The sequence below is a fragment of the Diachasma alloeum genome, unplaced genomic scaffold, assembly GCF_001412515.2.
Source record: "Diachasma alloeum isolate Michigan unplaced genomic scaffold, Dall2.0 Dall_scaffold_00558, whole genome shotgun sequence".
Taxonomy (NCBI): Eukaryota; Metazoa; Arthropoda; class Insecta; order Hymenoptera; family Braconidae; genus Diachasma; species Diachasma alloeum.
The window spans coordinates 430,622-458,110 of NW_021680690.1; the positions used below are offsets into that span (position 1 = coordinate 430,622).

The window sequence follows — 27,489 nt, forward strand, 5'->3', positions numbered from 1 at the left end:
CAATGTTGAATGGAATTTTCAACTTGTGATTTTTATTATTTTCAAACAAGACTTGTTTAAGAACATGTTTTTTCTCAATGAAGATATATTTTTCTGGAAAAATTAATTTCCCACAACAAATATTTCCTCTTAGTTTGTTCTAAACTCATTTGATTAATTTGTTTAAAAAATTATTTACTAGTGTATTGAGAGAAGAAACATGTTCTCAATGTTGAATGGAATTTTCAACTTGTGATTTTTATTATTTTCAAACAAGACTTGTTTAAGAACATGTTTTTTCTCAATGAAGATATATTTTTCTGGAAAAATTAATTTTCCACAACAAATATTTCCTCTTAGTTTGTTCTAAACCCATTTGATTAATTTATAAAAAATGTCTCGGATTTTTAAAATGGTTTACTCAGTGCAGAAATATTTCTCTGGAGAATTGAATTCCCCACAGAAAATATTTTCTCTTAGTCCCCTTTAAACCCAATAGTTTTATGAATGATGAGAATTAATTAAGTCACAGACTCACATATTTCTTTTATTTACAAGCCAATTGTACGGTTTTTTACATATTCCACCGATGAATTAAGTCTTTCAAACCCATTCAACTACATGATTTCAACTAATCAATTACAAAAATTCTTTTCTGAAGTTTAGAAAATACGAATTTTGTTACAAAGGTCAAATACAGGTGAAAAACCATCCGAAAATGCACATCAAAGTAACAAAATAAATTCTCGTGCATTTTCGTCAATCATCGCCTATTTACAGAGCCGTGATCAAGGCACTCGCGCATTATTAAACAATTTTTCTCGCACTCGAGTGGAGAATTCTCCGGTGAAGTCAATCGCACTTTCTAAATCCTCAATAATCTCAGTAATGAGTGGTCCTACAACAAAATACCATAGAACCTTTTTCGTAGAGGATTAAATTTCCTTCAAAAAGTGTCTTATCGCATTTTCCCATAAATCCACTCATTAAGGGGATAATTGAACATTTAACAAGATTGAAAAATTGACTTTTGTTTCTTCACAACTGAATTCCTTCTGATTTGTTCATTCATGTCAATAAATTTCATCCAATAATCATGCACAATTCAATAACTGCGGAATTTATCAATCGACTAATACTTTTTAATTGAAAACTCACGTCTGATTCAACATTTGCGGAGTGCCACTAACTGTTTCTCTTAATTTGTTTATTTATACAGAAAAATTAGACTATGAAAATGGACTAACAATACGTGAAAATATATTTAAGAAAAAGAGTAATTGAAAAATAATAACGGAGATAACGAGTATTTTATTCCGTTTTCAATTTTTGTTCGATTTTTTTCACTGGTCAGAGCAATTCTGCAGCAAAATAGTGAAAGATTGATTTTTGGACGCACTATTTCCTGAATAACTCGAAAAATACTGAGTTTGGAAAGAAAAGTGTCAGGACCTTTTCTGCAGAAAATTAAATTTCCAACAAAAAAAATTTTCTCACATTTTCTTCTAAACCCACTAGTTCTCGAGATATTCGCGAAATAGTGGGATCTTCCCTAAATTGTCAACGAATTTCATCTTCTCATCTCGTCTCATTCTTATCATTCAGATATAATAAATTGTTCGAAAATAATCTCCCTCGCACTGCGAGGTTCCACTAAAAAAAAATAATCACGATAATTTCCATTAAATGAAGAGAACAAACGCTCAACTGATAGCAGATTGCTTCAATTTTTTTTCCCATTTTCTTATTCTTTTGCTAAGAAACATCACACATTTATCAGTCAATTCGGTCCTCTTGTTCCTGCTATCCTTAAAGCCTCGATTCTACATCTATTTGGGGTATTTGAGTAGAATTCAACATTTGTGTGAGACAAAATGCCACACGATTTTGCCTCAGTCACAAAGTATCGTCAGTATTGCCATTATCGTTATACCACTCAGTAGTGCACCCAACTGCTTCATCGATTCCTTGGGATTAGACTCTTGCAGGAGCTCTGGTAGGACTGTTACGAGACCAATGTGCAAAAAACCACCTGCGGTGAATGGTAATATCCAACTGGTTCGTGATTCTGCAATGGTTTTTCAGGAAAAAGCATGAAATTGGGGGAAAGTCGAGTGCGTTAAATATAATTGTTATGTAATTATCATCATCTCGGGGTGCGGGAAAAAAGTTCAAATTAATTTTTACAAAATCTCGTTCTTTTTGAAATTATGGAATTTGCTTGAGAATTCATAATAATTATAATTGATAATAATTATGATGTAGAGATTAATAATAATTATAGTATAAAAATAATTATGAAATTAGCTTGACAATTAATATTGTGTCTTGAAAATATTTGATTTTAGAAAAAAAATTCGAAATTTTTGTGCAGAAAACTCAATTTTTTATATAAAAAAAGCACTTGACAATTCCTCCTAAAGTAATTTATTCCCTCAATGTTCACAGGATTGATGAAGCAAATGTCTCAATAAATTCAATAAAATTGGAATTTTCTTTCGAAAAAAATATTTTTTAAAAAATTAATTAATCTCAGATCATTGTCAAGTGCAAAAAATTTAATTGTTATATAATTATTATTATCTCGATGGTGATTAAGGTGTACAAAAAAAGCCAAATTGAATTTTTGTGGAAAGTAGAATTTCATTAAAGGATTTTGACAAAACAAAAATAAAAGCAATCAATATCGTGAATTTAATTTGTGCAAAATCTTATTCTTTTTGTAATTATGAAATTAGCTCGAGAATTAATAATGTAAAAAATAAATAAATACAAAAAATTATTCCCTCAATATTCACAGAATCAAAAAAAAAAAACAACTGTCTCAATAAATTCTTTAAAATTAGGATTATCTCCTTTCAAAAAAATCCATGTGTTTTTTCATTAATTTCATATCATTGACGAATAATTTAACTCTTGACATTCTTATCTGGGCACACTAGTCTCCAGGATTTTCACAAAATGTAAATAAGAAGAATCAACATCGTGAATTCAACTTTTGCAAAATCTCATTCTTTTTGTAATTATGGAATCAGTTTGAGAATTAATTAAAAAAAAAAAGTTTATTCCCTCAATCTTCACCGAATCAAAAAAAAAAACAACTGTCTCAATAAATTCTTTAAAATTAGGATTATCTCCTTTCAAAAAAATCCATGTGTTTTTTCATTAATTTCATATCATTGACGAATAATTTAACTCTTGACATTCTTATCTGGGCACACTAGTCTCCAGGATTTTCACAAAATGTAAATAAGAAGAATCAACATCGTGAATTCAACTTTTGCAAAATCTCATTCTTTTTGTAATTATGGAATCAGTTTGAGAATTAATTAAAAAAAAAAAAAGTTTATTCCCTCAATCTTCCCCGAATCAAAAAACCAAATATCTCAATAAATTCAATAAAATTCGAATTAGAATTCCCCTTTAAAAAAAACCACGCGTTTTTCATCAATCAATTTCACATCATCACCGATCAAAATCTCCTTCTTTTTGTAATTATGGAATCAGTTTGAGAATTAATTAAAAAAAAAAAAAGTTTATTCCCTCAATGTTCATCGAATCAAAAAACCAAATATCTCAATAAATTCAATAAAATTCGAATTAGAATTCCCCTTTAAAAAAAACCACGCGTTTTTCATCAATCGATTTCACATCATCACCGAGCAAAATCTCATTCTTTTTGAAATTATGGAATCAGTTTGAGAATTAATAAAAAAAAAAAAAGTTTAATCCCTCAATCTTCACCGAATCAAAAAACCAAATATCTCAATAAATTCAATAAAATTCGAATTAGAATTCCCCTTTAAAAAAAACCACGCGTTTTTCATCAATGAATTTCACATCATCACCGAACACCTCAATGAATAACTGAATTAATCCCCCCCAAACTCACCAACTCCGCTCCCAGAAAAGGCAACAGCAACTAAAGCCCCAAGAATCCCTCCCGTGGCAGTGATGAGTTGCGCCCGCGCAGCATCCCACCTGTTGAACCCGCTCTTGAGTAGAATCGCAAAATCCCCGACCTCATGCGGAATCTCATGAATGAGAATGGCGAACGTGGTGAGCGCCCCGAGCCTGAAGGAGACGAGAAAGGATCCCCCAACAGCCAAGCCATGAGTGAAATTATCAATGCAATTAGCCATGAGGTTCAGATATCCACTGATATGCTTTCCCTTCGGCTTATCCCTCTTTTCCCTCTTATCGTCGTCCCTCGGTCCCTTCGCAAACCCATTCTGTGCGATAATTTCCTTGGAAAAACCGTTGCACTTGGTGATGATGGAATAATCAATCTTTTGCATTTCACTTCTGCTGTATATTTCGTCCTTACTCGGCTTGACAACCCCATTGGCAAAGCCATTCTTCTTCGTAATGTTGTTGAGGTGGAAGTAGTGGCCATTCTGGTGATTATTGTGCGCGTGCACCTTCTTATTGTTATTCTGAAAGACTTTGGGCTCATCAGTCTCATTGTCGTCTTCTTCGTCCTCGTCATTGCTACCCACGAATATTTTTTCGGCTATTATGAATACGAGGAAGCCAGTGAGGACCCAGAGGCCACAGAGAATCGAGGGGTGATCTTTTGTCGAGTCTACAATTAATAGAAATCATTTTATTCAATTTTTTTCCCAAATTTCGCCTTTTTCCCTTAAAATTCATCAATTTTGATTTTTTTTAAATTGATTCTGCGGAGTTGTGAGGACTGTAATCAATGGTTTTGTAATAATTTCGACGGCTGCAGTGGATTTGGAGATATTCGTGGGAAAATAAGTGTAAAATTGAGTGAATGAACGAAAAAAAAATTGTCTTCTCCACGAATTTCGCAAATAACTAGAGAACGATTGACTTTAGAAGGAAAAGTCACAAATTTTTTTTGTAGAAAAATAAATTTCCGACAAAAAGCATTCAACACTTTTTTCTCCTAAAGCCACTCATTGAGGAGATAATCAAGAAATTAATAAAGAGTCGAATTAGTCATGAACTGCAATCTTCACTTAATTGTTCCAGTATCTCCTGAACGAGTGGTCCTAGCTAAAAATCCAAGAGGATCACTTTTGTAGAAAATTGAATCCTCTAGAAAAAATGTTCTGCGACATTTTTTCGTCAGACGTCTCATTATCGGGATAATACCGCAATTGTCAATCAACTTATCTCAAAAAATTAGGGAGAGCGAATAAAAATCTCTAGACTGATTAGTAATATCCCCAAGATAATTCAAAATCATTGATAGTAGTCTGATTGCTCGAGAATGATACAAAGTGCTCGAGAGAATCGATGATAACCCAGTGAGAGACCTGCACTCGACTGCTCGTCCTTGAAATGATTCTCAATAATGGCCATCGTGTAGTGCCCGATCGAGTCATTCGAGTTATTGATGATTACACGTTAAGTGATGCAAGGTCTCATTCCCAACTGTCCAGTTATGCTGCATTAGATGGAGTTGTATTCCCCATGCGATTAATATTCCGTACGATTTCATGGAAATCGAATGGAAAAGCCACTTTTAATAATTAATTAATATGAAAAAGACAATAATAAAATTATTGTCTAAAATATATAATTATATAATTATATAAAAAAATTATAAAATTATAATTTTTAATGATTAATAATAATTTATAATTAATTATTATTATTCGAATAAGTTTATTTATTAATTCTTGGCTCCATAACGGAAATTAAACACCCCATGTTTTATTTTCTATTGGAATAAAAAATAGAATAGTGTTCCCTGCTTTATTTCCCCATAAAAATCGAAAAAAAATTAATAAAATTCACGTGGAATTTGTTTTTTAACAAAATAATTATTCAATTCGAAGAAAAACAATTTTAAAGAATAGAAAATAACGATTTCGGGACTGTTCCATGAAAATAGAATGCAAATACGATTTTTGTTCATTTTGTTCATTTATATTAATAAAAAAAATCATGATAAAAATATAAAATTATAAAAAAGCCAATTCATTTGAATGATTTTTCCCCAACAAAAAAGGAATGATTTAATTCAAAGAAAAAAACGATTTAAAAAAACTAAAAAACGATTATTTAATTATTGAATTTGCAATACTTTAAACTATTTCATGAAAATTGAATAGAAATACGATTTTTCATTCAATCATCATTAAAAACTTCTCCAATTATTTATTCATCAACTAATTAATTTTTCTAAAACAGAAATTAAACAGAAAAAGCAAATTCATTCGAAATTTGTCTTTTCCCGATGAAAAAAATTATAATCCAAAGGAAAAACGTTAAAAAAAAGAAAATAACGATTTCATTATTGAATTTGTAATCGTGGGATGATAGGAACTCGGATGGAATGTCCGGGGGAGGATGATTATTCAGATTGTTGGACAATAGAGTGGAGACGCTGAATCGGTCTAGATTGCTCGCAATATGTGCACATGTGAACCCACTGCGGCACATGACACAGCATTCTGGCTTCTACGTCTGTATTAGATCATTTGCATGTGCTGGGTATCACTAAGTGAGACATAAACTCTGCCAGAAATAATTTCATCTAATTTTTCCTGTTCTCAGAAGCGAAGAACTAATTTTTCTCGTGAACTAATAAAAATTGCGCTTCAGTTTTTTGGGAATAACTCGAAATCTAAGGGAGATAGCGACACTTTCATCAGAACCTTTTTTGTAGCCCTCAAAATTTCCCACAAAAAAAGCCGAGTCAATAATTCCGCTATCTCCACTAGATACCGAGATATTACAAAAAAACAAATCGTTCATAGTTTTTTTCGATATATTTCTCAAATTTGCTCGCAACAAATTATCGAATTTGAAAAAATAATCTGCGGTCACAATCTACAATCTTGTTTTCATGTTTTCCAGTGAAAATGCCGAGTCTAATGTTGAGAGTTGATAAATAAATGCTAACAATGCGTTAAAAGTAGAAACATTTAGATTAATCGAATATGAAAAAAATGGGTTATTCAATGCTCTTGATCCTTCGATCTCCACAGCCGGCCAACATTTTAATCTCCGCCTGCACACGACTCCACAGAGATAACTCCAATAATAGAACGACATCCTACATTTTCCTGTTTAGTCTGGCAATGGATGCTTCAACAATTTGAATCGTGATTTTTCCAACTTTCTCTCATTACTTACTCGTGTTCAACGATTTATTTCCCCACGCCTCGGGCAACAGATGGAGGAAGACATCACCCAGGAGTCCACCAACAGCAAAACTCAGGAGTAATCGAAGTGTTCCAGCCCCCGCTGAATAAAAACAAAAACAAAAATTAATTAAAAAACCCCTCAATTTTCTAATTTTGTAATTATCCCGGAGCTGAGGTGATTTACGAGAAAATGTCACAAGATATTTTTTGTGGAGAATTCAATTTCCCACAAAAAATTTCTTATGACATTTTCCCGTCGAGTGACTCATTAACGAGATAATTAGATTTTTGTCGTTGAATAGGAAACCGCGATGCGTCTAGCGATTGCACGATGTTGCATTGCTCCCCTGCGAGGAATTTCACTCGTTGTTTATGATGTTTTCATCTACTGCCACGTGCCAAAACACTGCGCATTTGAGATAAAAGTACGTGCGACTGCTGAGGGCCGATAAACTCGGACTCAACCGAGTAGAAGTTCTATTTTGTCCCCAGAGACGCGAAGGAGATTTTACTCTCCAATAAGTACGTTTCATATTCCGGGGAGTCTGTTGGCAATTGATAGGGCACTGTTTTATGCTTCGTTTCGTAAATGAGGAAATGGCTCGTGGTATTTCTCGTTGACTTAATCATTAATCATTTGTGGAAAAAAAAAGTTCAGATAAGATTTCGATAGAGGAAGAGCGGGAAACTGTGCACCATGTTGTGTATCATGTTTGACTGATAATCATTTAAAAGAAAATAGTGAAAGATTCAGAGATAGGCATAATCATAAATTATCATTACCATTAATTTCATAAACACTCAATCAAGTAATAGAACTTGACAATTCAGGAGCGGAGCGATAAATCGGTTTAAGTCGATTTAGGCAATTGATCAGCTTTTGATAAATATCTCGGAACCTAAGGGAGATAGTAATTTTTTGTAATTACCTTTTTTGTAGCGCGAATTGAGAGCTACAAAAAAAGTCGTAATGAAGATATCGCTATTTCTCTTAGATTCGGAGATATTCTTCGAAAACTCAGCAAAGAGCTAAGTCAACTCAAACCGGTTTACCGCTTCGCTGCTGAATTTTAATTGTTAAATTAATCGACAATTAAATATTTGAATTCCGAATTATTTTACCAATCAATAATCGAATTCGGAAGAATGACGATTATTTGATAATCGCTAATATTTTTTGGAAAATTTCCAATTATTTACCTAATAGTTATTGAAAAAATTTTAATTCTCAATTATTTATTATTTTCCAAGTTCCAATGATGAACGAATGATTTCGGTTATTTGGGGAAATAATTTTCTTAATATTTCTGGAATAATCACTGCCGATCACTGGATAGATTGCATTTGGTCAAGATGACGGCAGTGTTTTCAGGACGAACAAGCGATTTTTTATGAGGAATAAATAAAAGAAAGGTTCTTCATACGTAAGAGGGGCTACATGAGGGGCTGACCCTTATATGAATTTTGACGTGTGACACGCTGTGAAAAGGATTGAATTTCCAGCAAAATATCTGAAGATGATTATCCGCACGACAAAAATGATTGTTTTAAAAAAATTCACATGCAATTTTGCATAGAAAAAAATTATGTTTCACTATGTGGTTTTCGAGGAAGAATATTGAATGAACGGATTATTATTGCGGCCTCATATTTAGCGATGGATTCAATTCTTCCTGTTACGATTGTGAAGAAGAGTCCATCAACAACTCTATTTGATACGTATGATTGAGGAAAATGACGCATTGTCTGAGGCAAAATATTTTGTCACAATAGGCTAGTGAGTAATCCCGTGATATTCGATTTCAGAGGAAGTTTAGTCACGAGAAAAGTTTTTATTATGACTAATGGCCATGTGGAATGGCCATTTGCCGGAGTACATCTGCATATTCGCATGGAACAGATAACAGCGACGAAAACACTGGGTTTTTACGACTGTTTTATGATGTAATATTGAGGATGCAGTTCTGTCGGTTTACGGCCTTTGGAAACTGAAGTTTTTAGTGCACAGTTCGTAGGTCAATGGTTTCCTACGATACGCACACTGGGGTAGATAAATTATTCGGTATCAAATGGTATACATTCGCGATGTTGCTACATTCAACAGAAGAAATCAAATACTCGTGATAAATAGTATCGTGGAATACCCATCCCAGGTTGAAGTGAGTTTGTAGGAAATGCTTGTGATACTTGGCTGAAAAAATTCAAAGATGGTGTGATAGAATTCTCATACGGAGAAGGACTCAATTCGGGATAAATACGTGTCTGAAATTCAGTTTCACTTTACCTCAAAGGTATTCTCTCTTCGTGTAATAATTCTACCACTCCATCCTTCAATTCCTTCAGTCAATATTACAAGCATTTCCTACGAGCTGATACTTCCCCTTGCGATGACCATCCAACGCGAATATTCATTGGAAATATTTGCAATCCAATACCGAGACGTAATTCATTATCGTCCAATGCTATGTCCCTCGATCTCTCCCAAATGATCCTCAAACCAAATAAATCCGCTGCATGAAAAATGTTTCTTCAATCAAGAATCTATATTCCAGCCAAAAGTCAGTTTTTCTCTCATTGTCATTGTAATAATGCGAATGAAAACCTCAGAAATTTCTCTTTAAAAATTTTTTACGCTGCGATGCGCGATAAAAGTCGTGCCAACATTTCTCGCGGAATACAAAGGAATGAAGAACTTGAGAATATAAAACAGCGATGAGTTCTCATTGACAATGACGGAGGTTTTCCTTTGTGTTTCAACTCGTGATAACAGTCACGTGGATTCCCTGTTTTCCCCTACGCAATTAAGACATCAGATAAATAGTGGTTTATCGACGCCTAGCGCCGGGAGTCATCAACAAATTTGAGGAATTATGCGTTACTGCGCGGTTGTATTACGATTTACGTTAATTATTCATCTGGGTGATGATCAATTCTCGAACACAGGGGACCCGTAATTGTCGGGTAGCATCTCCTATTTTTAATTCCCTATTTTTAATGTGGAATGAAATGTTGACGATTGAGGTAAATTGAATTCGCAGATACCGTATTTTCAGTCGATACGATATCGCAACGTGACGGCAATATCAGATTATCTACTATTTCTTTCAACATTCTTCCTCACGATTTTGAGGGTCATCGAGTGTTTTTATTGAGCGAACATGAAGGATTTGGTGATGTGACGATTAATTCGTAGGAAATGGATTCACCTACAAAATTAAATTAATCCACAATCACAATAATTATTTAGTCCATAATTGACACCTCGCAATCTAATGGAGATAATGCCTTTTGCATTCCGATATTTTCTGTAGCTCTTTAAATTCCCTGTAAAAAAATTTTTCCCCGAAGTTTTCCTAGTTCTCTTCAATCCTGAGATACTAATTCATTAACGAAGCGGTGAAAGGTTCAAGTCGATTCTGACTACTGATCATTTTTCAGGGAATATCTCTGGATCTAAGACAGATAGCTAAATTTTTGTCAAGAACTTTTTTGTGGAGGGGATTGAGATCTACAAAAAAGGATATTATAAAAATTTCGCTATCTTCCTTAGATTCGGAGATATTCTATGCCTATGCCTTTCCCACTATAGATTCAACCATTTTCTATCACCAAATATGTCGTCAGGAAAATAATCACCAAATAAGTTGCGTCAGAAAAATTTGAAAAGAATCATGATTATTCAGCGTCATTAAAATACCATTTTACACAGAATTCTAATTTTTCGAAACATTCGTTGTTTATAAATGAATAATTGAATTGTTTAAACTTCCGAAAACATTATTTTTTAGGCATGAAATAAATTTTTAATGAAATTTGAAAAAATTAATAAATTTGTTACGATCCCGAACAAATGATTTTTATGGTGGAAACTTGATTGTTTATAAATTATTTATAGAATGTGCGTATTTAAAAAAATGCAATTTTTCAATTATTTGAATCGTTTCAATGAATTTTATGGTGGGAAATTGATTATTTTAAATTATTTGTAGAATACTCGTAATTTAAAACAATGCAATTTTATAATTATTTAAACCGTTTTAATAATTTTTATGGTGGAAAATTGATTGTTTATAAATTATTTACAGAATGTTCGTAATCGAAAAAATTGCAATTTTTAAACTGTTTAAACCATTTAATGAATTTTATGGTGGAAAATTAATTGTTTATAAATTATTGATAAAATGTTTGTAATTTAAAAAAATTCAATTTCTCAATTATTTAAACCATTTAATGATTTTTATAATGGAAAATTTATTGTTTATAAATTATTTATGTAATGTTCGTAATAAAAAAAAAGTAATTTTTCAATTATTTAAACCGTTTTACTGCTTCGCTAGACAATTAAAAGATGGAAAATTATTTAATCGAATAAAAAACATATTTTGTTCATAAGACCACAAACACTGACCACTCGACTGACTTAACGAATATCCCGCGTCAAAAATGTGCCTCAACACTCGCGTTAATTTCACTGCAAAACAGCAGAGTGAATAATTAGGCTCGATGATTTTCTTTGTACCGATGGGAATTTTCGCGTGACGAGGCTCTTATCGGATATTGTGGCAGCCTTGGTAGAACGTTTAATAGGTAAATTCGACCTTTGGGACTTTGCACCGGGAGATCAATAAACTCTGGATTATTTTTAACGCCGATAGTTGATCATGGGATTCCTTGAGGGATTCCTTGACCCACATTCAATTGAATAATTGAAATGTACGAAGTATAAGTCATTTAGAGGAGAATTTTAAAGATTATCTTGATAATATGAATTTTTAGAAAAATATAGAGAGGAGGCCATTGGTTTTTGATCGGCAATAACTCAGGATCCGCAGAGTGAAATACGATAATTTTATCTTCATTTTGAAGATATTTTTTTGGGCTTCAAAATGAGCCCTAGCTCATTCGAATCAGAAATTGTAATTACGCAAGAGTTTAATCTTTGGAGTGGAATTGAGAAAGGATCAGAATTTCTCGTTTCTCAGGTGTTATTCCAATTATTCCGCACGATTTTATTGTAAAACCTGATCCACATTCAATTGAATAATTGAAATGTATGAAGTATAAGTCATTTAGAGGAGAATTTTAAAGATTATCTTGATAATATGAATTTTTAGAAAAATATAGAGAGGAGGCCATTGGTTTTTGATCGGCAATAACTCAGGATCCGCAGAGTGAAATTCGATAATTTTATCTTCATTTTGAAGATATTTTTTTGGGCTTCAAAATGAGCCCTAGCTCATTCGAATCAGAAATTGTAATTACGCAAGAGTTTAATCTTTGGAGTGGAATTGAGAAAGGATCAGAATTTCTCGTTTCTCAGGTGTTATTCCAATTATTCCGCACGATTTTATTGTAAAACCTGATCCACATTCAATTGAATAATTGAAATGTATGAAGTATAAGTCATTTAGAGGAGAATTTTAAAGATTATCTTGATAATATGAATTTTTAGAAAAATATAGAGAGGAGGCCATTGGTTTTTGATCGGCAATAACTCAGGATCCGCAGAGTGAAATACGATAATTTTATCTTCATTTTGAAGATATTTTTTTGGGCTTCAAAATGAGACCTCACTGATTCGAATCGGATCGTTTGTTCGGGAGATATTGATGATTGAAGAGAATAGGTTTAGCGATATTTTCTTGCATGTCAACAAAAGACAAGGAAAATTCTTGTGAAATTGAAATTACAAGAGTTTATTTCATTCTGGAATGTCTGGGGATTAGTTGAGGTGCGACATTTCAAGAAAAATTCCTCCAGCAATCGATATTCTCGACCATTATTTACTTTCCCACGGATTCACTCTAGAAAAACTGTTTTGATTATTTTCAGCGATTGATTTCTTTGAATTTCTGTCGTTATAAATTCAATTTTCAATTGAGAATTTCCGGCGATTTTGTATAAACAGCGATATTGCGAGAATTTCCTGTTCTTTGAAATCCTGTCCAAATGGATTATCTCTCATGCGAAATGTGCAGAATTAATTTCTCAGGAATTTCATCCATTGAAAATTCTGTTAAAATTATTTCTCAATTTTTAATTACATAACTATTTTGTTAGCGAGTGATCCTACGAGAGAATTCAGAGATTTTTGCAGGAAATTCTCCATAAAAATGAGTTGCCCATACCCTTTAATCCCACTTATTAATGAAACAACTTCAAAATTAATAAAAAGAACTTGACTTGTTATTCCTGACGAAATTTGATTTTGTAATTCTTCAATTATCTCGTTAACAACTGGCTATACAAAAAAATATCATAAAACATTTCTCCTCTGCAATTAATTTCTCCACAAAAATTTCCTCTGACATTTTCCCCTAAAATCTCCCATTAACGAGATAATCCCCTAATTCCTAAAAAGCCCCGATTTTTCAATGTCTATGAAATCTGACTCTATAAATCTCCAATTATCTCATTAAAAAACGGTTCTACATAAAAATGTCATAGGACACTTTTTGTAGTAAATTAAATTCCCAACAAAAACTTTCATACAAAATTTTCCCCTAAACCCCCTCCTTACCGCGATAATCGTGACCTAAACACCCCCCACTCCAATCTCCCCCAAAAAACCGAAAAACCCTCAAATTACCCAACAAAAACCCCCAAAAAATTACCTCCATTCTTCAAATTGACTCCATCCTCAATCGGTATAACCAGCAGTGGAAAAACTCCGGAGAGTCCAACCATAACACTCCCCAGCAGCGAGAAAAACCAGGGTTGATACTCGAAATAATTCACAAACTCGTCCCACTGTCCCCAGACCTCGTCCCTCACACTCTCCACAAGAACCTCCATGCTGGTGCAATTATTCCTGCACAATTCCTCCATCAAACGAGCCCTGCCTGAGCCCCCGAAGAATCTCAATTTTGCTCCGAAAAAAAAGAAACAAAAAAAAACTCAAAACAGTCGTTCCCCACTGGCCGATGCTCTTCCCCTGGAATCTCGTGTCTCCCGCGGATCCATACACCGCAGGTCCAATGACAACGCCGAAAAAAAAATTTGCCCCTCAATTCGGAGCGCGAGACACCCGAATTGAACCGTCGAAGCGCAATTCCCCGATTTTTTCCGGTCAATTCCCCGAGAAAACGAAAACTTTCAACTTGAGAAAATTTTCTTCTCCAATTCGACGACGACCACTCGGGCGACCGACTAGCCTACACTGAGGACTGAGTGCGGACGCACGATGTTAGGGCGTCGGTGTTACTGATTGAGGTGTACAATAAACTCCTATTATTTCATCCCGCCCTCGTTCATCCAAATTGATAACGCGTCAATCATTAATTCTTCACTCAATCCACCGACGAAAAAAGCGGCTCGCGTCGTTCTATTTCGGATTATTTTCGCCTATTTCTCGATGATTTTTCGATGATCTGGGTTTAATGATCACTGGAGATGACATGGAAAGCACTGGTGGCGGATTCAATGATGATTTTTTGAATTTTCACGGTTTTTTCGAATTGTTTTGATTTTTTTTGCCGTTTGTTTGGATTCGATACGCTCGCACGCACTTGTAGTCTCGTAATGCGCATTATGGCCGATTGTTGCGGGTTTATAGGGGAGCTAGGGTCACGCCGCAGCTGCGCAGTGAGAGACGCGGAGGAGGACATGGGGAAAATGAGGAAAATCAAAGGGAAATTGAGGGAAAAAAATTGTGAATTGAAAAAAAATTTTTTTTGTAGTTTGGGATTTTTTTTTAGGGGAGTTTAGGGGAGGTTGAGGTTGTTGTAGGGGNGGGGGGGGGGGGGGGCGCCTGTGGGGAGGGAGATTTTTTTTTTAGGGGATTTTTCGGGTTTTGAAACATGAGGGGATGAGAAGATATTTTTATCGGGTTTCAGGGGTTTTGATATCTCTCGGTATTGATTGCGGAGTGATTGATTGATTGATAAGGTTGAGATGAATGATTACAGCGGAGTTTTGGAATTTTTTGGCGGAGTGGGCGGGGAGTATCGATCGTTGGTAATTTATCGATTGATTTATTGATTTTTCGAGGGCGAGAAAAAATCGCGGGGATTGTTTGGGGATTATCCGGAGAACGAGTGGGTTTAGGAGGAAATTTTATAGGACATATTCTGTTGGGAATTTAATTCTCCGCAAAAAAGGTGGAATGGTATTTTGTCCTAAAATGAGTGGTTCTTGAGATATTTGGATGATAAACACAATTGGCTTTTCATAGATGCGACAATGGAATTTTGTGACGGAAATGGGAATTAAAATTATTAGATTGAGGGCGGATTGAGGGAGTTTAATCGAAATGATTTTCATTCTTGTAAAAAATGGAAATGTGAAGAATTTTTCTAGATCTCTATGAAATTCATTAATGAAGTAGTAAATATTTGGTGAAATTCTGGTCTTACGGATGTTGAGAAAGAAATGAAAAAATCTTGAGAGAATTAGAAAAAAATTAATTAATAATTGTATTAATTAATAATGTTAATGTCGTCTAGCTGGAATGATTACATATTTGAATGGCCGCGACAGGTGAATGTGCGGGAGCATTGAGCGGACTTGAAGGTCACATGCACATTACTCCAATTTAATTTGATAAAATTACAGACTCGAGCCAAGACTCGCGTGTCTCCCTCCTGGCATCCCGACAAGTGATATACTTCCTATTTTGGGAGGTGTTCCCTCGCTGGAGAAGGCGTTTTTCGTCTATAAGTGGGTGAAAAATTTTTAAAGAGAAATTCCTGGGGTTTTCATTCGCATTACTACGATGAGAATGAGAGAAAAACTGCAAGCATCCCCTGCAAACTGAGAACTCATCGCTGTTTCGTATTCTCAAGTTCTTCATTCCTTTGTATTCCGCGAGAAATGTTGGCACGACTTTTATCGCGCATCGCGGCGTAAAAATTTTTAAAGAGAAATTTCTGAGGTTTTCATTCGCATTATTACAATGACAATGAGAGAAAAACTGACTTTCGGCTGGAATATAGATTCTTGATTGAAGAAACATTTTTCATGCAGCGGATTTATTTGGTTTGAGGATCATTTGGGAGAGATCGAGGGACATAGCATTGGACGATAATGAATTACGTCTCGGTATTGGATTGCAAATATTTCCAATGAATATTCGCGTTGGATGGTCATCGCAAGGGGAAGTATCAGCTCGTAGGAAATGCTTGTAATATTGACTGAAGGAATTGAAGGATGGAGTGGTAGAATTATTACACGAAGAGAGAATACCTTTGAGGTAAAGTGAAACTGAATTTCAGACACGTATTTATCCCGAATTGAGTCCTTCTCCGTATGAGAATTCTATCACACCATCTTTGAATTTTTTCAGCCAAGTATCACAAGCATTTCCTACAAACTCACTTCAACCTGGGATGGGTATTCCACGATCTATTCATCACGAGTATTTGATTTCTTCTGTTGAATTTTGCGAACATCGCCTACACGCGGACATTTATCGCGAATATGTGCCATCCGATACCGAGTATTTCTCCTCTCATTTCTTCCCTCTCTCTCTCGGAACATTGTAGATTCGGACAGTTCCGCCGACAATGAGAGCCCGAGAGAAGCACTCCAGGGATCTATTTCTGGATCAACAAAACTGCGCTCAATCTTAGGTTTTTTATGCTACGCACCGTAAACTTGACGGAGGCATTCACTCGCTGCAGCCACCATGACTGAGTATGATCTTGATTCATCAAAATTTTCACTGTCCGTTTGAGTCTGTGAGTCTAACTGCCCAAATAATCGTTTCATAATAATTCCCACAATTATGAAATTCGGCGAAAAATATTCGCGCTGCTAAATCCAGAAATAAACGCAGGACAACAGAGTGACGCGGTCTCGTGACTCCGCAAGTTCTTTTTTGCAGCGAACGATCGAGTGAAGTCTAACGTGAAATAGAAAATCGGAAAAATCATCAGACGATAGAATAGAGTTTTTGCGACGTCTCTAATCAAATAAATACTCTGTCGACATGATTTTTAAAATTCTACTAATAAAAACTAGTGCTGATTTTTGTTGTTGATTGTTTTTTTGAGGTTTGAGGGAAGTTTGAATAATTAATTGGCGAAAAATCGTGTTTGTGGGATTTTTTAAATAAATAATCGTTATGGATGCCCGAAGAATGTCAACATGGAATGCCCTGAGTGTGACGGCTGCTCTGCAGATCGCTCAACAGGATAATGAAGATTGGGAGGTCGTCAAACCCGCCTATTGCAATACTGTACGTCATCTTCATTCATTAAACAATTTTCCTAAATTAATTAATAAACGGAATTAATAATTAATAAATAAATTGATAATATTTTTTTAAAATAAATGAGTAATTAATTAATAATAATTCAATTACTAATTTAATTAATTAATTATTACAAATTAATTAATAATTAATTCCAATTATCAAGTGTTTTTATTATTAGTCAATTTTTTAAATTATTAATTATTTCGATAACAACTGTTATCCGAAAAAAATTGTCATCGGACTTTTTTTGTCTGAAAGAAATTAAATTGTTAACAAAGCATTTATTCCAGACCCGAAATAATTCCCTAATTAACAAAAGTATCCCCAATTTTTTTAATTAAAAATTTCTCCACAAAAAAATTACTCGAAAATTATTTTTAAAAAAATAACTGAATTCAGTTAACTAAAGAATTGTTTTTTTTTTCTAAAAAAAATTCAATTCTCAACAAAGAATTTATTGTAGACCGGAAAGAATTCCCTAATTAACAAAAGTATCTCCAACTTTTTTAATTAACAATTTCGTCAATTAATGAATTATCTCTGTGAAGAGGGAACAACTTAATTCTTCACAAAAAAAAATATTCAAACATCAGAAAAAAAAATTAATTCTGTTCTTTGACACCTGCATTAATTAACTCATGACAATTGATTAAGGAATTGTGTTTTCAAAGCCTATAAATCCTCCCTTTTGGTATAACATTTTGGCCGCATGCCCACCGCGAAGTTATAACTAATTAAAGACGAGTCAGTTGCAAGTGTTCTCTCCCGCGTACTAGTCCGGGATTACAACTGTCGTTGATGTACTCATTTACTAAAAAATTCATTAAAAAAATGATCATTCCTACAAACAAATGTATCATCACCCTCGAAGCCTCGACTATTAATTTTTCATTGAGTAAAAAAATTATAAAAATCACATTAATTCAATTCTCTTCGTGATTTAATTTTCTTTGACTCTTTTTATTCATTTTTTTTCTTTGTCGGAGAAAAAATTAATCTTGAGTGCTTTTCATTGGGGAATTCAGGATTATGTGGGCGGCACCATGTGAATTACCGATTTATTTAATTATCGAACATCGACAGCAGTTGAACTGGTTAAATATAGAATTAACGGGGACTCAGTCTGTGATAAATGGGATGTGTACAGAAAATTTTCGGTCTAGGGAAATATTTGGTTCAGTCAGTTTGCGACGGTTTTCGAGACAAAGCCATCTACGCAGGTGATTTTTTTAATCAGTCAACAGCCGGATTGAGCTGTATGTTCAGTGAAACGTCGCGCCTTGACAATTCGTAGGGTTTTTATTAAAAAAAAAAAAAAAAAAAAAAAAAAAAAAAAAAAAAAAAAAAAAAAAAAAAAAAAAAAAAAAAAAAAAAAAAAAAAAAAAAAAAAAAAAAAAAAAAAAAAAAAAAAAAAAAAAAAAAAAAAAAAAAAAAAAAAAAAAAAAAAAAAAAAAAAAAAAAAAAAAAAAAAAAAAAAAAAAAAAAAAAAAAAAAAAAAAAAAAAAAAAAAAAAAAAAAAAAAAAAAAAAAAAAAAAAAAAAAAAAAAAAAAAAAAAAAAAAAAAAAAAAAAAAAAAAAAAAAAAAAAAAAAAAAAAAAAAAAAAAAAAAAAAAAAAAAAAAAAAAAAAAAAAAAAAAAAAAAAAAAAAAAAAAAAAAAAAAAAAAAAAAAAAAAAAAAAAAAAAAAAAAAAAAAAAAAAAAAAAAAAAAAAAAAAAAAAAAAAAAAAAAAAAAAAAAAAAAAAAAAAAAAAAAAAAAAAAAAAAAAAAAAAAAAAAAAAAAAAAAAAAAAAAAAAAAAAAAAAAAAAAAAAAAAAAAAAAAAAAAAAAAAAAAAAAAAAAAAAAAAAAAAAAAAAAAAAAAAAAAAAAAAAAAAAAAAAAAAAAAAAAAAAAAAAAAAAAAAAAAAAAAAAAAAAAAAAAAAAAAAAAAAAAAAAAAAAAAAAAAAAAAAAAAAAAAAAAAAAAAAAAAAAAAAAAAAAAAAAAAAAAAAAAAAAAAAAAAAAAAAAAAAAAAAAAAAAAAAAAAAAAAAAAAAAAAAAAAAAAAAAAAAAAAAAAAAAAAAAAAAAAAAAAAAAAAAAAAAAAAAAAAAAAAAAAAAAAAAAAAAAAAAAAAAAAAAAAAAAAAAAAAAAAAAAAAAAAAAAAAAAAAAAAAAAAAAAAAAAAAAAAAAAAAAAAAAAAAAAAAAAAAAAAAAAAAAAAAAAAAAAAAAAAAAAAAACGACTTCGTGAATTGGTTTTTTTATTTGTTTAAATCATGAGTGTCTGGACGAAATTAACGGTGGAGGGTGCTGGTGTCATATCCAGGGATGATTTAGATATGAGCATGCGGAGGAAGGATGTACCGGTAATTAATAATTTCATAATATTATTCCGTTTTCTTGCCAGGATAATGAATAGAAATCGACCTTCAACTCATTTTCTTGATTTTTTTTCAGTTATTTGGGATAATTCGAACATTTTGTTTTTGAAAAAATAGTATCGGGGGTTTACAATTATTTATAAACATTTGATATGATTTTACAATCGAAAAATAATCGATTGAATGCCGAAAAAAATTAGGAAAGCGTCTGAAGTGGAAGAAGGGAATGAAAAATTAATTTCCTCACGTTTTATTCATTTAAAAGTCAACAGTTGATTCATTTTCATGATTTTTTTTTAGTTTTTTGGGATAATTCGAGCATTTTCTTTTTGAAAAAATATTACTGGGGGTTTACAATTATTTATAAATATTTTATATGATTTTATAATTGAAACATAATCAATTGAATGCAGAAAAGAAATTATGAAAATATCTGAAGTGAAAAAAGTGAATGAAAACTTAATTTTCTCATTTTTAATTCATTAAAAAATCGACAGTTAATTAATTTTCATAGTTTTTCTTTCATTTTTTGGGACAATTTGTTATTTTCTTTCTGAAAAAATAATATTGGGGATTTACAATTATTTATAAACATTTTATATGATTTTGTAATCGAAAAATGATCAATTAAATGCAGAAAAAAAATTCTGAAAACATCTCAAGTGAAAAAAGTGAATGAAAAATTAATTTCACTTTGTTATTCATTAAAGAAATCACATCTCCGAAATTTTATGACTCACAATTTGGCAGTGCAATGACAGAATGTCATGTAATATCTCAATGCGCCTCAGGGTCGCGTCGTATGCAACAAAATTCCTCATCTCCATCATCAATTCCTGATTTATTTCGGTAATTAAAGGTTTTGAAAGGGAAATGAAAGGAAATTTTTTTATTAAAAATTGAATTCTATACAAAAATTGCCGTTTGACATTGTAATTTAAATCCCCTCATTACCGACACAATTCCAGAATTAATGAGAAAGGAAGAATCTGTTTATTTTTCGTTTACGAAATTTTTTCGGAATTCCATAATTCATTCATTATTAATTTTTTCAATTGATGAATTAAATTGAATAAATAAATGAATGAATAAATAAATAAGTAAAGAAATAAATAAATAAATGTATGAATAAATAAATATATAAATATATAAATGTGTAAATAAATAAATAAATTAATTAGTTGATTAATTAATTACTAAATTAATTAATAATTGAGGGAAAAATTAAAGTCAAATTTTTTCATCACCTTTTCTCACTCTCCAACACAACAGAAATGAAAGACAAACACAGGAATTATCATCCCCGCCTCTTCCGTATTAACTAATCTCCCCACAATCCCAACAAAAACCAAAATACATATATGCAAATGGAAAACCTGCAGTTCCCCGAGGCGTTTAAAATTAAGTCCAACTACTGGGTTTATTTTGGTCCCTTGCGCTTGCGCCATTAGATTAACCGCGAGTAAGAAAGTTTGTTGGATTTTCTCGGACTCGTAATAGTGAACTAGTGAGTCTTCCTCAAACTCGATAAATAAAATTACCCCACCGAAAAGCCCAAAACTCAAAGTTTACAGTTCAACATTTACTTCTGTTTCCCATTAGTTTACACTTCTCCATAATTTTTTTTTCTTTGGAAAGTTGAAGAGAAAATTTGAGACGATAAAATGGATTTGGGTGGTGTTGATGTGTGGGGACAGATTGCCCTGGAGACATCGCAGATGTATGTTGAGGAGGGGGGTGTTGTTAAAAGCAGATTTGCCAGCACTGTGAGTGATTGTTCATGACAAATAAATTTAGCACAACAATTTAGCACAATTCCTCGATTTTTTGTGATTTTTTAATGATCGACGACTTCAAACTTGAAGCGAAGAGGTGAAACGGTTTAGTTTTTGGGGAATATCTCGGAATCAAAGGGAGATACCGAAATTTTGGTAATGACCTTTTTTGTAGAGCGAATTGAGGGCTACAAAAAATGTTATGACAAAAGTTTTGCTAGCTGCCTTAGATTACGAGATACGGACAACCGGGCAATAGTTAAAATCGACTTGAACCGCTAATGAAACCGACTGAATGATCAAGTACGTTTCGGTGGGGCCTCAGGCGGTTTCAAAGAGTTGAATGATGTCGAGAGGGATATTCTAGGGCAGCCGTAATGCTACCTCAGCCCTAATTTAAAAAAATCGGTTTGAATGCGGAATAATTGATGAATTTTCAATGAAAATTTCGCAAAAATGACTTCAAACGACTGAATGATCAAGCGAGATGTCCCTGTTTGACTTAATTAAACGCTTAAAAGTTGCGTGAAGCCAACAGAAATATTCCGGGGCAGCCGCAATGCGCCCAGGCTCCAAGTAAAATCGTTTTAAACCCAGAATAATTAATTATTTTTTAATGAAAATTTGAAAACCGGCTAATTCGGCAGCACACCGCCAATTAATTCCCAACGAGTGCCCTTATCCGCTCATTTGGATATCACAAGTATCTCAGTAATTCCCAAAAATCTCCTGGTTCTTGAAAGAAATTGTTATGTCCAAATTATTTCCAAACAATTAAAAACCCTTAAAACCTTAATAATCTGTTTAATAATCTGTTTAATAATAATTAATCTGTTTAATAATCTGTTTAATAATAATTAAACAACCGGTCAACTAATGAAGCGCAAAGGACCAAAATTATTCTCGTCGTGCTGAGACGAATCTTTTGGCGTATTTAGATTATATTTGGATTTCGATTTTGTATTTTATTTTTGAGGGAAACGGTTTTACTTATGAAGGGTAGTGGGAGTTATTTTTCAACAGTGAAATAACAAATTGAATTGATCTCAAAAAGATCTAAGTACAACAAAATAATGGAAGTAATTTGAAGAAATCCGGGTAATTTATCGAAAAGTAGGGGACGGTGGGGCAAAATGAAACAGCAAGAAAATCTTGTGATCTAAGGGAGATAGAACGATTTTCATGAAAACTTTTTTTGTAGAGAATTTTACAAGCTACAAAAAAGGTTCTCTCCAAAAATGTCCTATCTCCTTTAGATGACGAGATTTTCCCACTGTTTCATTTTGCCCCGTGTTTCATTTTGCCCCATGCTCCCCTAGTTCAATTTGAATTTAGGAAAAACCTCTTTTGCTTTCAGACAATAGAAAAACTACCGGACAAGGTGCTCCTCCACCTGTTCAGTTACCTCTCGCACCGCGAAATCTGTCAACTCGCTCGCGTCTGCAGGCGATGGCGCGTTATTGCCTACAACACAGCACTTTGGAAGCACGTATCTCTGAGGCCGGAGGTCAGTGGACTCCACGTCAACTCCCTGGAGATGCTGCTTCAGCTCATCAGGTGAAACCCCCAAACGATTTTCACAATTCAAAATTAAAAAAAAATCCTTTTCACTCAAAATTAAACTTCCTTTTTTGCAAATATCTCAAAAACTATTGGATTTAGCGAAAAATGTCTAAAGACCTTTTTTGCAGCCCTCGACATTCCCTACAAGAAAGTCTCATCGCGTTTTCCTCTAGGATCAACCATTGAGGAGATAATCCCATAATTGTCAGAATGCGGTCTGTGAACAGAGCTGTTTTCGCAATGTTTTTAATGGAATTAGTCGTATTTGGAGCCGAGATGAATGATGATTTCGTCTTTGTCACTTTCAGTCAACGTTTTGGGGCCACCCTGAGGTACATAGAGCTCCCAATCGAGCTGATAACCCACACAGTCCTCCACGAATTGGCGAACAAGTGCCAAAACCTGACGCACATGCTTCTGGACTTCTCCACGGCGATGCAGCTGCATGACTTCTCCGAGATGCAGGCATTTCCCACTAAACTAAAATACATGTGCATTTGTCTGTCCGAGGTCATCTTCATGGAGGGATTCATGAGGAAAATCTATAACTTCATCAATGGCCTCGAGATTCTCCATTTGATCGGTAGAAAATAAATTAAATATTGAAATCTTCAGCAGTAATTGATGATCGATTGAAAACCCTTTGATGGTGGATTTTTCGCGTGGAAATTGTTTCAGGAACGTACGAGAAGGTCGAGGAGGAGGAGGAGGAGATCTACGAGGTGATAAACGTCCACAAACTCAAGTCTGCGACCCCAAATCTGCGAGTCATCAATTTATACGGAATTAATTTCGTGGATGACTCTCATATCGATGCATTTTCCTCCAACTGCATTCAGCTTGAGTGTTTAGCAGTGAATTTTTGTAATAAAGTAACGGGGTCGACGATGAAGACGCTGTTTCAGAGGAGCAGGAGGCTCAGGTGCCTTTTGATGCAGGGAACTAGTGAGTTTAATTTTTTTTTGTTAAATTTAGAAAATTTATTCGTAAAAACAGTTTTTGAAGAATTATTCAGTTTTTTCTCTTGACTCAGTCATTGTGAAAAATTTATAAAAAACAGTTTTGCTGTTGGTGTTCGTCATAGTTTTTTGGATTTTGATGCGGGGAACTAGTGAGTTTAGTTATTTTTGTTTGGTAAATTTGAAAATTTTGTTCATAAAAACACTTTTTGATGAAGTGATCGGTTTTTAAATTTTTTCTTCACCTATTCGTTGTAAAAAATTGATGAAAAACATTATTGTTGTTGATGTTTTTCATAGTTTTTTGAATTTTGATGCGGGGAAGTAGAGAGTTTAGTTATTTTTATTTGGTGAATTTAAAAATTTTGGTCATAAAAACACTTTTTGAAGAATTGATCAGTTTTTTTTTTTTTTTTTTCACCTATTCGTTGTAAAAAATTGATGAAAAACATTATTGTTGTTGATGTTTTTTATAGTTTTTTGGATTTTGATGCGGGGAACTAGTGAGTTTAGTTATTTTTGTTTGGTAAATTTGAAAATTTTGTTCATAAAAACACTTTTTGAAGAATTGATCAGTTTTTTTTTTTTCACCTATTCGTTATAAAAAGTGGTAAATTCCTCTTCAAATAATTTTTCTGAAGACTCAAGTGTCTTTTGATGCGGGGAACTAGTAAGTTTAATTATTTTTATTTGGTAAATTCGAAATTTTTTTTTATAAAAACACTATTTCAAGAATGACTCAATTTTTTATTTTTTCGTTTTATTTTTCTCTCCCATTTGGTGAGAAAAATTGATAAATTCCTCTTCAAATATTTTTTTTGAAGACTCAAGTTTCCTTTGATGCTAGGAGCTAATGAGTTAAATTATTTTTATTTGATAAATTGAAAAAATTCATTCATAGAAAAAACTTTTTGAAGAATTTCTCAATTTTTTTTCTTTTTACCCATTCGTTGTAAAAAAATCGATAAATTCCTCTTCAAGTAGTTTTTTTGTTAATGTAAATTATAAATTTTTCCATTATTTTCCATAAATTATTTATGCTCCTGCTCTTCGAAAATTGTAATCCCTAAAAATCAAAATAAATAAAAGACTCATGAGTAATCTCCCTAATTTTTCAGATCTCCAGAGTGAATTCGTGATGCAAGTGGAATGGGAAAAATCATCAATTCAAGAGCTAGACATAACAGCAACGGATTTGTCAACTGAATGTCTGATAGACATGCTAACGCGAATTCCAGGCCTGCGATTTCTGAGTGCAGGACAGTTGAATGGCCTCAACGACAGTGTTCTCAAGGCCTGGACCGAGGCCGGAAACCCGAGGAACCTCATAGCCCTGGATTTAGACAGATCTGATAATTTAACTGACGACGGGCTGCATAAATTTTTGTCCAGACATGGACATCAACTGTGGGGTATTGCACTCTCGGGAATGCCACACATCACTGATCAGCTGTGGCAGAGTGTTCTACCTATTTTGACTAATGCCAAGTGAGAACAATATCATTGCATTTAATAGCAATAATCTTTCTGATGACGTTACGTTTATTCATTAAAAAAATTGTTGAAGTAATTTATTGTTCTTTTTCAAAATGAAAAACATTTACGTTTGACGTTTTAAATCATTTTATAAATGTTCTTGAAGGGAATGAGAGTTTGGAAAATCATTTTTTTGCGGGAAACTATTGAAATTCCCTCCCCAAATCATTAATTTAGTTAAAAATAATAAGAATGAAATTGTTCTGATATCAATAATCTTTTAAAAAATTATTGAAGTAATCTATTGCTTTTTTTCAGAACGAAATTTATGCTTTGAATTATTTTGTAAATATTCGCCAAAGAAATAGGAGTGTGGAAAACAATTTTTTTCGGAGAAATTATTGAAATTTCCTCCTCAAATCATTAATTTAGTTGAAAATAATGATAATGGAATTTTTCCAATATCAATAATCTTCTAAAAAAATATTGAAGTAATTTGTTGTTTTTTTTTCAGAATGGAAATTTACGGTTTTAATTATTTTGCAAATGTTCTGGGAGGGAATGGGAGTTTAGAAAATCATTTTTTTCAAACTCTTGAAATTTCTTCCTCAAATCGTTAATTTATTTGAAAATAAGGAGAATGAAATAGAATAATTAAGATATTTGAAAGTAATAAAAATGAAATTGTTCCAATATCAATAATCTTTCAAAAAATTATTGAAGTAATTTATTGTTTTTTTTTCAGAACGATATTTAGGCTTTAAATTATTTTGTAAATATTCCTCAAGGAAATAGGAATTTGGAAAGTAATTTTTTTCGCAGAAATTATTGAAATTTCCTTCTCAAATCATTAATTTATTCGAAAATAATGGGAATAGAATGGAATGGAATCATGAGACATTTGAAAATAACGAGAATGAAATTGTTCCACCGTTCCATTTCCCTCTATTCATCACTTCCTCGTGAAACTGATTCCATTTATTTCACTCTGTATTCAATTTACCCAGGATTGCTGTCATGGGAACGCAGGAGAGACTCGGAGTAAACATTCACGTCGATCAATTGATGGATGGAATAGCGAATAACTGTCCAAACTTGGAGAGACTAGAGTTGCGTTGGGATCCTGAGAACTTGCGATTCTCCGACAAATCCCAGAAAGCTATTGACGTGCTGCGGGTGAAGTGTATTAAACTGAGGTGTCTTGTGCTCAGGTGAACGCAATAAACATCAAATTCCCATGTCCAATAATTCCGAATGAATCCAGAGAACTCAACTGCAGAAATCTAAAAATCTTAAAAATTCCATTGACACTATTTCGCAAATATCTCTGGACCTAGAGGGTTTACAAAAAAAATCCACTGAACATTTTTTGCAGGAAATTTAATTTTCTACAAAAAGTTTATTTGACTTTTTTTTCTAAAACGATTAGTTCAAGAGATATTTGCAAAGTAATGCGAAGAAATTTTTTCTCAAGTTGTTTTTCTTCATAATTGTTGTAATTAGTCAATTATCTCCATAATGAGTGGTTTTAGCAAAAAATGTCAGATAATATTTTTTGTAGAGAATTTTCTGATCTACAAAAAGTTCCTTTGACGTTTTTGTCCACAACTATTGGTTTCGGAGATATTAGGGAAATAGTGGCTGATTAATTAACTAACTTCTGTAAAATTAATTACAGCGATGGAAGATACTACGAAGTCGTAAAAGCGAACTTTGAGCGTGCAGACAGGCTCACAGTCGTCCGCGCAACGACTTGCTGCAGAGTTACAAACTACTACCTGTTGCAGAATTACAAAGACTTAATATTCAATTGACCGAGTCAATTAAAACTTCGTGGCCAAACTGGTGTCAATTGAAATATCAAACTTTCCACCGAATGATTCTACCATTCACAGAAGTGCCTAATTTACCTCAAGATCGTGTATAATTTATAAAATTGTGTAAATGTCCAGAATGACAATAAATCAGTCAATTTTAATTCTAAGAAAATAATTTTCAATCGACTAATTAATCACCTTAATTAATTTCAATGAATTTTGATGAATGAAAATTCATC

At 32.5% G+C, this 27,489-nt stretch overlaps 2 protein-coding genes across 6 annotated transcripts; one reads left to right on the forward strand and one right to left on the reverse strand.

Moving 5' to 3' along the window:
• Positions 1-500: 500 nt before the first annotated feature.
• LOC107043347 (zinc transporter ZIP13 homolog) lies at positions 501-14,619 on the reverse strand. The gene is made up of 4 exons (XM_015264807.1): positions 13,721-14,619; positions 7,096-7,206; positions 3,872-4,564; positions 501-2,047 (listed from the first exon to the last, which is right to left on the reverse strand). Exons 1-4 carry the CDS (start codon positions 13,932-13,934, stop codon positions 1,872-1,874), a joined length of 1,194 nt encoding a protein of 397 aa, XP_015120293.1. The 5' UTR covers positions 13,935-14,619; the 3' UTR covers positions 501-1,871.
• A 2,057-nt stretch (positions 14,620-16,676) lies between these two features.
• LOC107043288 (F-box/LRR-repeat protein 7) lies at positions 16,677-27,422 on the forward strand. 5 transcript variants are annotated; one of them, XM_015264715.2, is made up of 8 exons: positions 16,677-16,739; positions 17,184-17,283; positions 22,793-22,992; positions 23,307-23,581; positions 23,677-23,943; positions 25,076-25,445; positions 26,441-26,644; positions 27,112-27,422. In XM_015264715.2, the coding sequence occupies exons 1-8, from the start codon at positions 16,732-16,734 to the stop codon at positions 27,245-27,247; spliced, it is 1,560 nt and encodes a 519-aa protein (XP_015120201.1). In that variant the 5' UTR covers positions 16,677-16,731; the 3' UTR covers positions 27,248-27,422. The 5 variants fall into 5 exon arrangements, with proteins under 5 accessions (XP_015120201.1, XP_015120204.1, XP_015120200.1 ...); XM_015264718.2 differs by lacking the exon at positions 17,184-17,283 and having other exon boundaries at positions 16,700-16,783; XM_015264714.2 differs by lacking the exon at positions 16,677-16,739 and having other exon boundaries at positions 16,749-17,283.
• The last annotated feature ends 67 nt before the right edge of the window (positions 27,423-27,489 follow it).

Excerpts from the sequence above, each read along its gene's own strand:
- LOC107043347 (XM_015264807.1), bottom strand. The coding sequence starts at position 13,934 with ATGGAGGAATTGTGCAGGAATAATTGCACCAGCATGGAGGTTCTTGTG. Across the intron at positions 7,207-13,720 it reads AGTCAATTTGAAGAATGGAG|CGGGGGCTGGAACACTTCGA; the intron begins GTAATTTTTTGG and ends GTTTTTATTCAG. Across the intron at positions 4,565-7,095 it reads AAATAAATCGTTGAACACGA|ACTCGACAAAAGATCACCCC; the intron begins GTAAGTAATGAG and ends TATTAATTGTAG.
- LOC107043288 (XM_015264714.2), top strand. The coding sequence starts at position 17,170 with ATGGATGCCCGAAGAATGTCAACATGGAATGCCCTGAGTGTGACGGCT. Across the intron at positions 23,944-25,075 it reads CCTTTTGATGCAGGGAACTA|ATCTCCAGAGTGAATTCGTG; the intron begins GTGAGTTTAATT and ends CTAATTTTTCAG. Across the intron at positions 25,446-26,440 it reads CCTATTTTGACTAATGCCAA|GATTGCTGTCATGGGAACGC; the intron begins GTGAGAACAATA and ends CAATTTACCCAG.